This window comes from Zootoca vivipara, chromosome 12 (assembly GCF_965207765.1).
Source record: "Zootoca vivipara chromosome 12, rZooViv2.hap1.1, whole genome shotgun sequence".
NCBI lineage: Eukaryota > Metazoa > Chordata > Lepidosauria > Squamata > Lacertidae > Zootoca > Zootoca vivipara.
The window spans coordinates 16,501,557-16,519,199 of NC_142595.1; the positions used below are offsets into that span (position 1 = coordinate 16,501,557).

General features: G+C 46.4%; 1 protein-coding gene across 1 annotated transcript in view; it reads left to right on the forward strand.

Annotated features, from left to right (window-relative positions):
• TSKS (testis specific serine kinase substrate) overlaps positions 1 to 17,643 on the forward strand; it is a 29,099-nt gene that overhangs the window by 4,212 nt on the left and 7,244 nt on the right. Inside the window, exons 3-7 of the mRNA XM_088655030.1 lie at positions 3,835 to 3,933; positions 6,463 to 6,546; positions 15,316 to 15,399; positions 16,373 to 16,698; positions 16,813 to 16,998. Of these exons, the coding sequence (XP_088511156.1) occupies positions 3,835 to 3,933; positions 6,463 to 6,546; positions 15,316 to 15,399; positions 16,373 to 16,698; positions 16,813 to 16,998 (779 nt within the window). The remainder of the gene's footprint in view (positions 1 to 3,834; positions 3,934 to 6,462; positions 6,547 to 15,315; positions 15,400 to 16,372; positions 16,699 to 16,812; positions 16,999 to 17,643) is intronic.

Genomic DNA, 17,643 nt, shown 5'->3' on the forward strand with positions numbered 1-17,643 from the left:
TCAGGCATAGGCGAACTCCGCCCCTCCAGATGTTGCTGGACTACAATTCCCATCATCCCTGACCACTGGTCCTGTTAGCTAGGGATGATGGGAATTGTAGCCCCAAACATCTGGAGGGCCGGAGTTTGCCTATGCCTGCTGTAGATTTCAGCTCCAGGGGTCAACATAGGCATCTTCTTCCAGCCATTTGGGAAAGATGCCTTTATGTAAGGGCTGACATTTGCTTAGTTGTGAGCTTAAGCAACTCGGAATTTTGGTTTATCATCATCATCATCATCATCATCATCATCATCATCATCATCATCTATTGGTGACCCTGAACCTCCAGGATAAGATGGGATTCTTGTCTCTGGGCCAGATCAGAGGTGTCGGAGCAGCCACAAATATTTCTGCATGCATCTGAAGCATTCACACATAAGGTGCAGATGGGTTTACCCCTTACATAAAAATGAGGGTGGGGGCTGAGGGAGCTGAGTCCTTCCACCACCACCTCATTGCATTGGGCTACTTGTTTTTGTTTTGCTTTTTTTTTTTACTTATATAATAAAGCAGTTTTCTTCTCTGCCAAGCTAATTTCCAGCAGGAGAGCTGGACTTGGAGCAATGTGCTTTTCAGGCAAGGCAGTGTGGAAAGGCAGGGCTGGGCAGATCTGTCCATTTTTCCACCTTAATTTGAGTTCTCGACCCAGGTGGCGCTGTGGTTAAACCACTGAGCCTAGGGCTTGCTGATTAGAAGGTCGGCGGTTCGAATCCCCGTGACGGGGTGAGCTCCCGTTGCTTGGTCCCAGCTCCTGCCAACCTAGCAGTTCGAAAGCATGTCAAAATGCAAGTAGATAAATAGGAACCACTCCAGCGGGAAGGTAAATAGCGTTTCCATGTGCTGCTCTGGTTTGCCAGAAGCAGCTTTGTCATGCTGGCCACATGACCTGGAAGCTATACGCCGGCTCCCTCGGCCAATAATGCGAGATGAGCGCGCAACCCCAGAGTCGGTCACAACTGGACCTAATGGTCAGGGGTCCCTTTACCTTTACATTTCCATATCAGTTTGCAATAATAATAAAAGTCCTTGTGAAAATTCTTCAGCATTTCTAGTGCAAATTTCTCCTAATATTACATGTTTTTTTTTTTTGCAAAGCTATTTCCCCCAATACAGTGCATTTTTGTATGCTATTTTTTCACCAGTGCAGGCATTGTGAACCGTCTTGAGATCTATGGAGGAAGGGCTGTGTACAAATTTAATAAATAATACCACAATAATTTTAACGCTCACTTTACCCTAATACATGTATGCATTTTTTTTGTCCATGTAACTTGGCTGGGGAGACCTGCGTTGCAAAATTCAGAAAACTGCTAATTTCAAAGGACGGCTGTTTCAGTTCACATATTGTTTCGGAAAGTTTGAAATAGGGAAGTTCACCTTTAGCTGTGAACTGAATTGAATTTACCCCACATCCCTCGGTAAGGCAAGGCAAGGCGGGAAATGAGATGGGTAGCCTCTCTCTGTCAATGCACTCCTCTGGTATTAAAAAAAATAGACTCTCACACATGTGCATAGAATAACCACTTTTGGAAAGCTTGAAACACACTTGTTGAATTCAGGCAAATGTAAAAACCGCACCTGGTTTAATGGTGCATGAATATGCATAGAACTAAGAAAGGGCTTCAACTGGCATGTCACCCTCACTTTCCAGGGTGGCAAGATCATAATGCAGATATTGGGACAGTCACTCCACCCCGTCCCGCTCTCTGTTTTTTGGAAGAATAAGGGGGAATGGGAAAGGCAAAGTGCACAGAGGTTAGGATCCCTGTGTTAACCATCAAAACTCCTTTCTTGGATTTTGGTTGGTCTTAGAAATAATAAGAATGTTGTTTAGAAATAATCCAAATGAGCAATTCCAAGGATGTGCCTTATTGTTAGGAACACTGCCGGATTTACGTATAAGCTAAACAAGCTATAGCTTAGGACCCCACTCTCTTGTGGGCCCCAAAAAAATTTAAAGGGGGAAAAACTTAAGTTAGAGCTTAATAATTATTTCACTATTAATATACTTCTTCTTAATTGTATTTCACTATTAATATACTTCTTCTTAATTGTATTTCAGTTCAACAATTACTTTGATAAAATACACATTTTGTTATGTGCCAATGGCTTTAGATACCTATTAGGTCCATCAGTTACCATATAGCATATATTCAACACAAAAAACAGTGACAGTTTGTTGTTGACAAAGGACAGCTGGACATATAAAGGGCCCCATTACCTTCAGTAGCTTAGGGCCTCGTCAAACTTAAATCTGGCCCTGGTTAGGAACAAATTCCAACATTGTATTTTAACCCCACTTTTCTTCCAAGGAGCTCAGGGTGGCATCCACAACAAGCCTATGAAATAGACTGGGCTGAAACGCAGTGAAATAAATCCCCCACCTAGTCCAGTACTCTAGCCATTGGACCACACTGCCTTGCACTGCACCATAACTGGCCACCCCTGCCACCCTCTCTCAGGCCTGTCCTCTGCAAACTGGTTGAGGTGGTCATCCTATTCTCTTTCTTCAACTAGCATCTGGTATCAACTGATAAAATGTCGTCTAATCATAACTACAGTGGTTACTAATTCAAATATGTGCAACGGTGTTATTTGGGGTGTCATATATTCCTTGTACGTAAACCTAATCAGGGCACATATTTGTAATGAGGTTGTTGTCGCTCTTCTCTTGTGCCTTCATTAACAGGTAAAAATGTAGCAGGTGTAGGTTTTTTTGATTTTTTTTTTAAAAAAACATATGTTCCCAAAATGTTTTGCATCTTCCAAATTTCTGCATGTCCCGTTGTTCGTGGCACGGTGTTAGGAAAAAGTTGACCACTGTTTCTGATGGAAATGTGTGCTTCTTGTGTCCGACGGCTTTGGGGCTGGGTTGAACGTGGGCTGGGTTGAACGTGGACAAGTGGTAGGTCGGAGGTGTGGCACCTCTTGCCTTTCAGGCTATTGCTGGCCTACCACTCCCATCCTCCCTGACCTCAGGCAATGCTGGCTGGGGCTGATGGGAGTTGGAGTCCAGCAGGCTCTCTATGTTAGGGGTGCGGTCAGTCCAAACTTGCAAATTCAGGCTGTGCCGTATTCTCTCAGATGTAGGGCTGTGCTTGCGTGCGTGATTCTGAATTACCTTTCTCTGAGCAAGAAACCCTGCCACCCTTCCCCCAATTCTGCAATGGTTACCTTTAAGCACGCTTTTAAAAGCCTTGCCTTTAATATATAATTAAATGTCCGAATGTTATTTAGCAAATTCTGTGAAGATAATATTTCCTAGAGCGGTAGACTCGTAATCTGGGGAACTGGGTTCGCATCCCTGCTCCTCCACATGCAGCTGCTGGGTGACCTTGGGCAAACACAGAGTGTTTGTTGTGGGGGAGGAAGGGAAAGGAGAATGTTAGCCGCTTTGAGACTCCTTCGGGTAGTGATAAAGCAGGATATCAAATCCAAACTCTTCTTCTTCTTCTCCTCCCTTGAATTCCTTCTCTTGCCTCTGCCACCTGGGTTGGAAGCCTTTTGAACTGCCCCAGTCTCCTCGTTCCACTAGCTTCACCCTGAATAGCTGCCCCTCGCTTTCTCTCATTCGATTGCAACACCAGAAAATTAACCACTATACAGTACATGAATCGTGCTCTTGCCACCTTGGGAGCATGCAGCCTCCCGATGATGGCTGGTGGCATCTGCCTTCAGGCGCCCACCAGCTTTGTAAAGCCCTCGAGTTGAAATAAATGCCCAGGAAGTGTGGAGAGGTCAGGAGTTAAGCTGGACTATTCACCTGACCCACCCCCTTCTTACGCTCTCCCCCAGCAGGTAGTGAGCAATAGCGGCCTATTGCGAGCCAAGGACTCCATCACCAGCCTCAAGGAGAGGACGTCCAAGGTCAACCGCCATGTTCAGAACCTGCAGGTCTGGAGATTGTCCCCCCTCCCAACGCCAGTTCCGGCATAGGCCACCCAAGCTAGCACCACCCCGAGCTTCCCCTGTTCTTCTCATGCAGCCATGATCACTGGTTCTTTAATTTGGCTCTTTTAAGGGCTCCTAAGCTGGTTTGTCAAGTTTCTGTGCTGACCACATTTTGCTAGCTTCTGTCCTGTGTCGGGGGGCCCAAAAGGCTCCTGAATTTACTATCCACTGCTGTGCCTGGCACATGTGGTCACAGTCCGGGGAGCCAAGCATTTTTATCCCCCCCCCCAATAAATTGTTTTGGGGGCCCCTCTCAGTGTTCCCTACTGTCAGGGAGCAGAGGAGGCCAGGTGCAGACCTGAGTGCAGCTTCAGTGGCTGGCTGGCTCCTCCTCCTTCTGTGGAAAGCAGACAGATGGGCAGGTTATAATTATCACCATCAACATCACTGCATTTGGCTCCGCCCCCTGGCTCCTCCCGAAATGTCATATCATGCATGACATCACACGGACAACCCGGCCCCCTCAATATTGGGCACAAGTTGGTGCCTCTGTTGCAGTCCAACAAAACTCTATGCACAACCAAGGAGAACAGCCCGCCCCTTGGTGAACTTTGCATTGCAGCTGCTTGTACTGCTGAAGAGTCGAGCCGCTTTTCATTTTTATGTTCAAAGTGACTTGCCCCTTCGGCCTACGGTGTCTAGGCCGTTGACTTGGTAACGATGCCCCACCCTCTTGTGATAGCAGCCTGATTTGCATGTAATACTAAACCATGGTTTGTAAAGCTGCGGTTTATCAACCATGGCTTAGTGTTATGTGTGAACCCACCCGTTTATTAACCATGGTTAAAGGTAACCTATTAACCAGGACTTGTAGCTTGTTTATAAACTTCAATTCATATTAACCATAGTTTAGCATTGTGTATAAACTCAGACATTCTCCTTAGCTATGGTTAAGGGGCTGTCAATGCCCCAAAATTACAGAGTTGCATGTGAAGACTTGGCTTTTGTCTCCATTAACAGGGAAAGGATGTAATAAACCAAGGTTTAACTGAATGGCTGTCAGTCACCTCAGATTTAACTATGGTTTTTGAACTATGGTTAACATTAACTGTAGCTTAACTTTATGTGTGAACAGGCCTGTATGTGTGTCGAAGGGAGGTTGTGATGCCCAGCATTCTTCAAGTATCATAGGCTATAAGCTGACTTCTAAAAATCAAAATTGCTTCCCTGACACCATTAAGAATTCTGTCACAGGAAGCAGTGGTCAAAAAATTTCTTGGGAAAAAAGTGTGGATTCTAATTTGGTAATTTTGATAAGAACATGATTGAATTTCAACTGTTCTATGAATTTGTGTGTCTTGTGTTTGCCTGTTTCATATGGGGGTGGGGACACACGGTAGTTCTGTCTTGTTTAGCCTGATAGAATATACACACAAAATAGCAAGCTCTTCTGTCGCCAGTAGAGCTTCTCTATAAAGGGAAGGTGGAACAGGGGTTTTCAAAATGTCTTCCCTTGCAGCCCACTTGAGAGAGCTAAACAATAACTGAGGCCCACCAGTCGCAAAATGGTAGCAGTTAAGGATGGCATATAGAATAACCGGCTGGCAATCACTGACATCATTTTCTAATTCTTCGGAAATGTCCCCTGTCCCCCCCAAGAGCAATTTCCTTGTGGCAAGGATCTCCACAGTTCAGCTTTCCTCAAACAAAGTACAGGCATTGGCTCTAGAAGTAACATGTCTCAGCCTCCCCATTTTAGGCAGAATTTGCCGACCCAGAGCCTCTATGTGGGGCAGGCAATTCATTTTATATTTTCCCTCCCCACCATGCCTCACCCAAGCGATTTGTACCTTTGCAAACCGAAGGTTCATTCCTCCTCCCTGCCCCTTTTATGTTTCACTTCTTCACTTCTTCCTTGTTTTTTTTTCCTATTCGTTTATTTCCCCGGCTATTGTTATTACCAAAAAATATCAACCTCCTCTCTGCCTTTCTCATTTCCTTCAACATTTCCTCTGGTCCTTTCCCCTCAGAGGACCAAGGCCCTCCATTTCCATCTCTCCTCTGCCCTCCTGCTACCTCGCAACTGGTGGCAGACGTGGGGCTTTTCAATTTCAGCAACGCCAATATTTGGTACTCTCCCCATACCTCTCCCTTTACGTTGTCCGGCACCTGGTTGCGTCCCCCGAAATCTGCCTCTGTTACAACTTCTCAGTCTTCCGAGCCTCTTCAACTGGCATGCAAGGAGTTGGTTTTAGCAAGCAGCAAATCTAGCGTTGGGCCAGGCAACAATGGCCAGCAGGCAGGGTGGGCGAGCGAGCGAGTGAGGAGGCAACTGGGGTGCATGGTGGCGCTGAGGCCTGCCACCGCTTGAGAAACACTGTGCTGGAGCGATTTGGCCACAAAGCTTCTGGAAAGGGAGAGAGAGGTAGGGGCTGCTTCTTTGCAGGGACAAGGCCACCTCTAGCACATTTGCTTGCCGTCGAGAACACCCTCTCCGCCTTCTCAGCCGTTCCCCTTCTGCTCTGTGTGCAGAGTGAGTGCACAGTGCTGTGCGAAAACCTGGAGCGGCGCAGGCAGGAGGCTGAGGACCTGGAAGAGTACTGCACCCACCTCAAGGTGAGGGATGTGTTAGCCGGCTCAAGACATAAAATCATCATAGACTTGTAGAGTTGGAAGTGATATAGAAAATAAATAGGGGTGGTTGGCTTTTGCTGCCCAGCTCCCCAAGGGACTGAGTCCCCTAAGTCCATGATCGGTCAGAGATGAATGGATGGAGGCAGGATCCAGTCAGCAGCAGAGCTAGCCGCTCGGGCACCCGGGAGCAGGGCGATCCGCCCGGGGGGCGATCGGCGCAATGGAGCTCCTCCTGGGGGGCGATTGGCATGGTGGTGATCCACCCAGGGGCGGGGTGATCTACCCAGGGGAAATTTTGTCACACACACACACACACACCCACACACACCCAGGGATGACACCCGGGGCAGACCGCCCCCACCTACGCCCCTGGATCCAGCGAAGGCAAGGCAGATCTTTATTTTTCTGTTGCAACAGAGTTCCCTCCTCTCCTGGCAAGGAGGCGAGAGAAGCCCCGAACCAAGAAGAAACATCTCTTTTCAAGGGTTTGCATTTTTGCATGGAGAAGGGCAGTCCCCTCTACAAACAGCCAGAAATTACATCCCACATCAGGTGGGGTTACTGTGGCTCAGGCAGGCCAACATGTGATATCCATGAGGATTTTAGCAAGTTTTACATAGTTCCAGACTCAGTTTACACAAAACGTTAGCATTTGATAAGAGCAGGCATCCCCAAACATTGGCCCTCCAGATGTTTTGGACTACAAATCCCACCATCCCTGACCAGTGGTCCTGTTAGCTAGGGATCATGGGAGTTGTAGGCCAAAACATCTGGAGGGCCAACGTTTGGGGATGCCTGGATAAATGCCCGTCAGACATTCCCCAATGCAGAGCATCTGGGCAAACAATGACAATTAATATACAAAGGAGGTTCATAGATATAGGAGAGGAATTCCTTCAGGAACTTCCCCTGATTGCTGTCTGCCTACCTGTTCTCAGGCAAGGGAGATTAAGGAGGCAGAGGAAATATTGAGAGTCTTTAGGAGAGCGAAGATCGCTTTAGGATTGCTCTGTACTATTTTAGACATGTAGGTTATATGCTTATGTATGTGTGTTTACCGTGTGAAATTATCAACATTTATTCTGTATTTAAGACCTTAGAATTCCTGTAACAGAAGGGACCCCGTGTTCGGGTTTGGTGGGTGGGAAGCACCCAAGCAACCATTTCTGCTCAAATGAGGAGAGATCTTTACTAGGAAAGGACATGAGAAAAGACCAAAGGTCTGCCTAGTCCAGCATTTTGCTTCTCAAAGTGGCCAACCCCTTTGGGAAGTCCACAAATAGGTATGGAAGGCAACAGCCCTTTCCTACTGTTGCCCCCACAACAGCCAGAATTTTGGGAATACGCTGCCTCCGAACAGTGCCACTGACTTACCAATTTGCTGTGAATTTGTCTACTTCCCTTTTAAAGCTGTTGAAGCCAGTGCCTGTTGCCACACCTTGTGGCAATGAGTTCCATATAATAATTATGCACTGTGGTCTCTTGTATGTCTTGAACCTACTGCTGATCAGATTCATTGGAGGTCCCCAAATTCTAGCGTCAGAAAGGGGGGGGTCTGCATCTATTTTTTCTGCACCGCACATAATTTTTACAAACCCCTATCACGTCTGTACTTAGGATCTAACTAAGTGCACCCATCTTATATGTGCCCCCAAAACGTTAGCTTTCTCTTGCATAGAATGTGCTTCGACCTCTCAAATCGTCTTGGGCTACAATTCCGTGCATGCTTATCTGGTAGTAATTCCCACCGATCTCAAACGGGCTTACTTCTGAGTAGGCATGGAAGGAATTGCACTCTTAGTTGCCCTTTCCTGCAACATTCCCTGCCAGATGCTCTCCTTTTGGGGGGGGGGGATTGGGACCAGAACAGCACACAGTATTCCAAGCATGACCTAGGATGGATCTACACACAGGAAAAGAACCACTTTAAATGAGTTGGAAATTAAATCGTTATAACAAAAGGAGAAAAAAAAGCACTATGTAAAAATGACATAGAATTTTTTTTGCTCTCTGGCGCCATCTGATGTTGCATGTTTATGACACATTCAAAACATTGATTTTGGACTAATGTAGCTGATTCCCCAGGCTAGGGTGTGCCTATGTGTTGGGCTCAAGGCTATTCCGGGTGCCAGACTGACCAGTCACCCCTCAGCAGCGACACAGCCCATGAGTATGGTGCTGGATCTGAACTAAGTGAAGATCCAGGTTCAAATCCCATCTAAGCCTTGAAGCTTGGGCCAGTCGTTGCCTCGGCCTAACCTACCTGGTGCGGTTGTTGTGAATATAAGTCGTAGGGGAAAACTTGGACGCCACCCTGAGCTTCTTGGAGGAAAGGGCAGGGTAACATGCAATGATTAAAGTGCCCAACAGCCTTTCCGACCTCCCCTTTCATCCTCTCCCCTTTCATCCTCTCATTAAAACCAATAGTTGAATCAGAGCTGCTTACAAGGTCATAGTTTACTTAACAAGGAAATAAAAGATAGGCATTGGTGAACGGCGGGTAGAGCGCTTCGATTTTGCCTCCATTAGAATTTTCAAATGAAGCTGGAAAATGATGCTCTTTCAGGGGCATAGCCAAGGGGCAGCTGCCCCCTCCCCAATCAAGTAAAACAATAGAAATATTGAACTAACTGACCCATCGCATCCGTTCTTCCCCCCCCTCCCCAAAGTCCTGCGCCACCTAACAGAAATCCTGGCTACACCCATGTGCTCTTTGCTTTTGTCTTGCATTTAGCAAGATGGTCTGAAAGAATGTCAATATGGAAGTAGCCTTCCTGTTTTATTCCAATTGGTGGGGACTTGTAAGTTGAGGAGGAAGGGGGTGGGTGCATATGGACTTAATTCTTCTGGCTCTGCCAAATCGGCAAGGATTACGCAACTAGCTAGATTTTAGAATGACATCCATCTGAGTTGGCGGGACAGCCTCAAGGCAGTTTGTGTTTGTTTCCATGGCAGCAGGAGTACTGCCAGAGGCCCAGGACAAATGGGAAAATGCCCTTCTTTTAATGCAGATTTTCAGGGGAATCAACATGCTGCTAACAAAACAAAACAAAAAACCAACATGGCATTATTTGTATACTTTATGAGGAGTAGAGATGGAGTAATGGGTACCATTCATTTAAACTATTAAAAAAACATTAGCGGGATAATTATGGTTAATGATCACATTTTTTATTATATCGTAATGTATTCCGCTTTGTTATTGTAATGCCATTTCGCTGCGCTTTATTGTGCTCTGTGCTACTTCTTTTATTTTAATTGGTATTATTCTAGAATTAATCTAAATAAGAACATACGGAGATGGAGAGAAATTGAGTGAATTATTGGGTGTGGCCAGGTTTTTTTTAACAGTCTGCGTGTGGATGTTCAACGTGGGTGTGCTCCAAGTGCTGATAAAAACCAGCGCCAAGGCAGTTCCTGCCCTCAGGCTCACAATCTAAATTCTAAAGAGACAGGGCACTTGAGGAAAAGCGAGGAGGAGGGAGGAGGGAAAAGCAAACTCAAGCACAGGTTCTTACAAGTCACAACTCTTATAGGGCAGTCCATGAGGGCAAATGGGGCAGTGCCCCACCGCCTCATATCTACCCTTTTGCAGGTGCCACATAATATCCACACTGCATCTGTAAAAATTTGGTCATTCAGGGTGGCTGGCAGGAACTAAACTCCGGAACTCCCTGCATATTGATATCAGACAGGCACCTTCACTGTATAGTTTTTGGGGCTTGCTGAAGACATTGTTGTTTAGATCAGCCTACTCAGATGTTTCAAAAAGTTTGTATGAGGATTCATTTGTTTTGGTCTACTTCATTGTGGTTTTAACTTTCCGTATGTTATGGTTGTAATTTATTTATTCTTAGTGCCACATTTGTTGTTTCATATTTTTTTTGTACACTGCTTTGATTCCCCTACCCCACAATCAAGCGGTATATAAATTTTATGAAACAAATAACGTAAATAAACCTCAGGTAGCCTTCAGGCCAGCGTTTAAAATTCACCAGGTGCCAGGCAATTTTGCACCTGGCATATTAGCCACTTGCGACCAAGTGAAGATGCCCGGGCACCAGGATTCTATCCATGATATTTTAGCTGCACAGTCAGAATGAATTTCAGGAACCGAAAAGTCGTATTGTGAGAAATATGACTTTTCAGCTGTCTGGCCCCCAAAATGGCAACTAGACATTCCGTTTTGGCAACTGTAACCCTGGTTTAAGAAGCCATTTGGCACCTAGCTTATACAGTGGTGCCTTGGTTCTCAAACGCCTTGGTGCTCAAACAACTTTTAAAATTCACCAGGTGTCAGGCAATTTTGCACCTGGCATATTAGCCACTTGCGACCAAGTGAAGATGCCCAGGCCACCAGGATGGCGCCCTAAATCTCCACCATTTGGAGGTGCCTGCCTGGGCATCCGTGGATCTTGACGGTTTCCATACACACACCCTGTAAGATTCTATCCATGATATTTTAGCTGCAAAGTCAGAATGAATTTCAGGAACCGAAAAGTCGTATTGTGCTTCTGTTTTGAGTGCCACACTTCCGTTTTGAGTGTTACGCTGAGGTCTGTCTGTTTTTGCTATTTATTTTGCGTTTCTGTGGCTCTCCTTTTGTGTGTGTGTGACTGTGTAGAACCCAGTTCAGCTACTGGTCTCCTTAGATAGTAAAATCCATGTTAAATCGCTGTTTTAGGGGTTGTTTTTTAAAAGTCTGGAACGGATTCATCCACTTTGCATTACTTTCTATGGGAAAGCGTGCCTTGGTTTTGGAACGCTTTTGGTTTTGGAACGGACTTCCGGAACAGACTAAGTTTAAGAACCAAGGTACCACTGTATACCTGAGTTTCTAACACTGCTTCAGTCAGCCCATGCCCTGCCTACCTGCTTGCTTTCTTACAACCAGTTTAAGAAATGGCACTTCCTTTCAGCTTCCTCCTCCTTAGTCTCAGTGTTGCCCTTGCAAAACTCAGCAGGGAAGAAGAGGATTTGCTATGCCTGCCTCCACTTACTCTCAATCAACACCAGCCGCCAGAGTTTCGAAGTCAGAGATCTAGTTCCTTCTATGCAGAAGAGCAGCAACTTGTTGGTGATGTCAATGACATTCTGGCTTTCCTCCTCTTGATGAAGACCAGTTCCTCTCCAGCAGCAAAGGAGGTGACATTGTCCAGGCCAGGAGAACAGGGTAGCTTCTGCCGCACAGATCTCCCCTCGGATAGCTGGCTTGAAGGCAGTTGGTTGGATTGTCTGTGTCATCCAGACCAGTCGTTTTGGATAAATGGTGCACGGATTGATTGAATTAGTGTTCTCTTTGTATAACGTGCCGGGTTGTTGTTTTTCCATGCAGACTTAGCTAGATGAAATGCGTAGGTTTCGTAATTATTAATACATACGATTTACAAATTAGTTGATTCCGTTTTCTTGATAAACGACAGTAAGCCCACAATTTATACACATTTAGCGTGCATGCAGTCACCTTGGTAAATAAAAAAATGCAAAAAAATTAAAGGGGGCGGTAAGTGCCGGGTGCCCGGGAAAAAAATACTTCCACAGTCCCACCCACCATTGAACCCAATGTGTTTTGACTATATGTGATTTTGGCTTTAGGCACGATCCACGTAATGTAATCCCACATAAATTGTGGGTTTACTGCAATACTAGCAACCTTGTTCCTGGTGCTGCTCAGGAATTCTAAGAAAACAAAAAACCCAAAAAACAAAAACAGTTCAGTTTATAAAGGTTCAGTCCACCACCTTCAGTCAAAATGGCATCCAGTTCTATCCGAACGTAGACAAATACCAGGCCCTCCAGGTGTCCCTATTTTCCAGGGACGTCCCTGATTTAGAGAAGCTGTCCTGGTTTCTGAAATTTGGTTTTGATATATCGAGAGAACATCCAAATGCACAGAGAACAGACAAACGACTTTCCAAAATATGTACTGTAGTATAGGTTTAGGAAAATGAAGCCAATTGGGCTTTATCAGTAGTCATAGTTATGGTATGTAGTGTACTATCTTATGCACATTTTTCCTGGGAGTGGTACCCCGCAAGCATAGCTGCCAAGTCTCCCGTATCCCCCGGGAAATCCCTGTTTTTCCGGCTGTCCCCAGCCGAAAAAACGGTTTTTTTTGTTTTCCCCGGTTTATTCTGGCACGACGGCCATTTTTGAACTGGGCGGAGCATGCTCAGAAGCGACTTTTGATACTGCTTTGCCCAGTTCCAAAATGGCCGCAGCGCGACTTCTGGTGCGGCGGCCATTTTGGAACAGGGCAGAGCAGCATCAAAAGTAGCTTCTGAGCATGCTCCACCCAGTTCAAAAATGGCGGCAGCGCTACTTCCAGTCTGCTACTTCCAGTCCAGTCCCTTATTTCTCAAGCCGGAACTTGGCAGCTATGCCCGCAAGATGAATGCCTCGCGCAACGAGAAACCCACAAGACAACAGCGTTTTGCGTTGCGCGAGATGCCTCGCAAAACCAAGTGTTATATGGCCGTGCTTCGCAGGACGAATAGGGACGCATTACAGTAAAGTCCCTTGCCCTCACTGCTCGCCTTCGGGGATCCGCTGCCGCCCGCTGCTGTTGCCGGCCCAGAATCGGCCCCCTCAGTGCCGCTGCGCGCTTTCTCCTGACCCTCGGGCTGGCCCGGAATTGGCTCCCTCAGCGCCGCCGCAGTGGCACACTTTCTCCTGACCCTCGGCCCAGCCCGGGATCGCCCCCTCAGCGCCGCCTCTGCTGCACGTTTTCTCCTCACCTTTGGGCCGGCCCGGGATCGCTCCATCTGCTCCAGTCCAGTCCCACTGGCTGTGCAGGCTGCCGAAGCGTACAGCTGGGCGCGAGTGGCCGTCTGCTTGGGCATGAGCGGCTGCTGGGGAAGGAGGGAGGGAGCCTCTCCCTGGCCCTCCTCCTGCTTCCCCCTCCCCAGAGCCTTAAAAACCTCCGGAGCGGCCATGGTGGGTGAGTCGGCACCTTTTTTGTACTCCCCCCCCCCATAAGAACGCATTGATTAAATTTCAGTGCATTCCTATGGGAAACCGCACTTCACAAGACGAAATGATCGCAACACGAAATGACTTGTGGAACGAATTAATTTCGTCTTGCGAGGTACCACTGTAACATTCACAGGGTTGCACTGTTAATGATTGTGTACATAGCCAGTTTGGTGTTGTGGTTAAGAGTGTTGGACTGGGAGACCTGGGGCCTACTCCACAGGGTTGTTATGGGGAGAAAAAGGCGAGCAGGGGCCACCTTGAGCTCCTTGGAGGAAAGGTGAGATATAAATGTGATGGTAAATATTCTTACACGTGTCCCTATCTCCAAGCGGCGGGAGGTTTCAGGGATACCAAGCACACACCTTTGATTTGGTTCCATTGGAATGAAGGCCACTGGAGGCTGGTGACATTTTCTGCAAAAATTTGCCTATGCATACAGACTGAGCATACGATGGAAGGACTCATAGCATCAATACTTCAATAGATCCTGCTCCCCCCATTAGGTTTCCGGGGGTGGGGGCTTTGCAATGCCACAGCACTGGATTCGTCGCAGAGAACAAGCCAAGCTCTCTGTATCTTTCCCAGTTGCCAGTTTGCGGCTCTTTCATAGACACATCTCGAGATGACATAGGGTGGATCTACACACAGGGGGAAAACGCTATACAATGGTACCTCTGGTTACGAACGTAATTCGTTTTGGAGGTCCGTTCTTAACCTGAAACCGTTCTTAACTTGAGGTACCACTTTAGCTAATGGGGCCTCCCGCTCCTGCCACACCGCCGGCACGCAATTTCTGTTCTCATCCTGGAACAAAGTTTTTAACCCGGGTTACTACTTCCGGGTTAGCGGAGTTTGTAACCCGAAGTGTTTGTAACCCGAGTTGTTTGTAACCCAAGGTACCACTGTAAATAAGTAATAAATTAAATCAGGGGTTGCCAACCTGGTCCCTACCACCCACTAGTGGGCATTTCAGGATTCTAGGTGGGCGGTAGGGGGTTCTACGGCACAAGCTGAATCCTCCTTCCATCGAGCACTGATGGGCAGTAAGGAAATTTTACCACCAAGAAAGATTCATTAGTAAGCGGTAGGTATAAAAACAGCCATCCCCAAACTGCGGCCCTCCAGATGTTTTGGCCTACAACTCCCATGATCCCTAGCTAACAGGACCAGTGGTCAGGGATTATGGGAATTGTAGTCCAAAACATCTGGAGGGCCGAAGTTTGGGGGAGCCTGGTATAAAAAGGTTGACTACCCCTGAATTAGATCATTATAACAAAAGGGGGGAAACCCTATGGAAAATAGCACATAAAAAATTTCCTGCTCTCTGGTGCCCTCTGGTGTTGCATATTTATAGCACATTCAAATCGTTGTTTCTTTGCTAATGTAGCTGAGTCCATAATCTCCAGCTGGTGAGGAGCAGGTGAGAGAGAAACCCATGTCCCTTTCAACTCACCTTTCCAAAGTGTCTCCAGCTACTGTGCTATATTTCTGTGGCAGCGACATTTCCCCCCAAATTACGTAACAAAGCAGATACTTAGCAGACCTGACTGGCAAGGACCAATTTCTTCAACAGAGAAACGGGTGTGAACATTTCAGCAGTCCCCTTTTCTGCAGGCATTGCATCTTACAGCTCTAAGGTCACAGGCTTGGAGGCGACCCCAAAGGAACATTTAGTCGAACCTTATTCTCTGCACTGAATGAAGAATCATGTTAGCTCACTCTGTTCCTTTCCTGTTAGTGGGCTAGTGTTTGAATCTCTGCGATCTTCTCCCCTAGGAGAGTTGCCGGAAGGTCTCAAAATCAGTAGAGGATGCTGAAATGAAGACCAACGTGCTCAAGAAGAACTCGGTGCTGCTGGAGGTGAGGGGGAGGCCAGGAGGTCCTAGTATAAACGGAGAACAAGGCTGCAGTTTTGCATGCCATGCTCATAAAAATTGCCTGTATGTGTGACACAGGGCCAACAGGAAGATCAGGTCATTCACAGGTCAGAGAGGGAGACCCGAAGCTAACATGCAATTAGTTTCTTTTGTAAGGGGGGAAAATACAAGGAGGCTCATAAAGGCAAACGGCCCTAATGAAGATAGGTTCGGAGGGTGGCAACAAGAGATCGGACCTTTTCTGTGGTGGCTCCCAAACTGTGGAATGCTCTCCCCAAAGCGGTTTGCCTGGCGCCATCATTTCATGTCTTTAGGTACCAGGCAAAAATATTCCTCTTTACCCAGGCCTATGGCTAATAAATAATCTATGGCCTGTGAAAGTGTGTGGGGGTGGGGGAGGATAACTATTTTTTTATTAGGCTGTCTGTCAATGTGCTTTTTATTATTATTTTATTATGCTTTTATCACTGGCATTCTGTGATGTGTTTTTAATGTTGTACACCATCTTGGGATCTTTTGCTAAAGGGCAGCATATAAGTCGAATTATTATTATTATTATTATTATTATTATTATTATTATTATTATTAATTTTTGTTGTTGTTCAGTTGTTTATTATACATTAGGGTTGCCATATTTCAAAAAGTGAAAATCTGGACACAAAAGTTATCGAGTGTTTGTTTGTTTGTTATTTAGCCAAAGTTGTTGAGGGGTTTTTTTTGCCTAAAGTGGTTGAGCATTTTTTTGCAAAAAAAAAAAAAAATCCCGGACATTCCCGCCATTTCAGCCCAGACTGCTTAGGAGGGCCGAATACTGGCCTTGTCCAGGAAATTCTGGACGTTAGACAACTGTATTACACATGAATTTTATTCACTTGCAAACTAACAAATGAATAAATAAGCCAAGCAACAAACAAGCATCATTTCCCCCCCGTTCCCCAAACGCGGCCTCCATCTAGGAGAAGCTGCGTTTCTTACAGCGGCAGGTGCAAGCGGAGGATCTCGGCCGGCAGGAGCGAGAGTGGCAGGAGCTGGAGCAGCGGATGGCGTCCGGGGTCTCCAAGCAGCTCCTCGACCTGGTGGGCAGTGCAGCAGCCTCGCCCCTGAGATCCCCCAGCCTGGAGGAGGGTGACCTGCAGCGGGCCACCGCTGCGATCCTGGCGTCCATCAACAGCCTGCGAGGGGCGCTGGAGAGCGGGCAGTCACGAGGAGGGCCAGGGGACGAGGGGGCCTGCGACGGAAAGCTAAACACAGTCGCCACCTTGGCATGCATGGAAGAGATCAGGTATCGTATGGAGTAGGAGCGGGAAAGGTGGCGCCTCGCTAGGGAGAGCTCTCCCTGCCTCCCAACACGGCTGTTTCCCCCCCCCCCCCAATTCATTCATTTCCCACGTTTTAGGAAATGCGTGCTGGAGCTAACCGGGAGGTCTCAGCGGGATGGGCTGACCCAAAAGGAGGTGCTGCGGTTGCTGGCCCAGCTGGGAGTGCGCTTGGAGGGGGTGCTTCCCCAGTGGGAGAGGACGCACCTGGAACACGGCCAGGCGCTCAGGATGCTGCGAGAGGAGCTGGATGAGGTCTCTGCCACGTACGTGTCTTTCCCGAGCCAAATCAGGGCCCCCTTTCTCTCTCTTTTTTTTAATTTTTATTTTATAATAAACTTTATTTCTCTTTAAACACGTTACGAAAAAAGGGAAAAAAAGTTTTAAAATAGAGCTACATTGAAAAGTAACTCATATCAATCATAAATGCAAAAAATAACTCAAACATATCATAAATACCATACAGTCACTCATCCAAAATTAAGATACAAATAAAGGCCAAGGATACATACTAAGCAAAATATAAAAGATTCATCCATATAGTAGCTTCCAGTCTCCTTGGCATAGAAAAAAAGAAAAAGAGAGATGAAAAAGGGAAAAGAGAAGAAAGAAAAAAAAGGAGGGAAAGAAAAAAGAAAAGAGAAAAGAAGAAAAAGAAGAAAAAGAAAAAGGAGAGAGAAAAAATGGTTACTTCCTACTATTTACAATACGCTTTACTTTATATACTCATTATCCCTTACCGTACTTCTATATCTTCTTGTTTCTAACTTCTTCTTCTTTTTTTTGTATTATCATTTCTCCTCTCTTATATCTCTATTCTAAGCATGTCACCAAGTTGTTCTCTATATTTTCTTTTTCCAGGTATTCCTGTACATACCTCCATTCCTCTATTATTTTTTGCCTAGGTACAT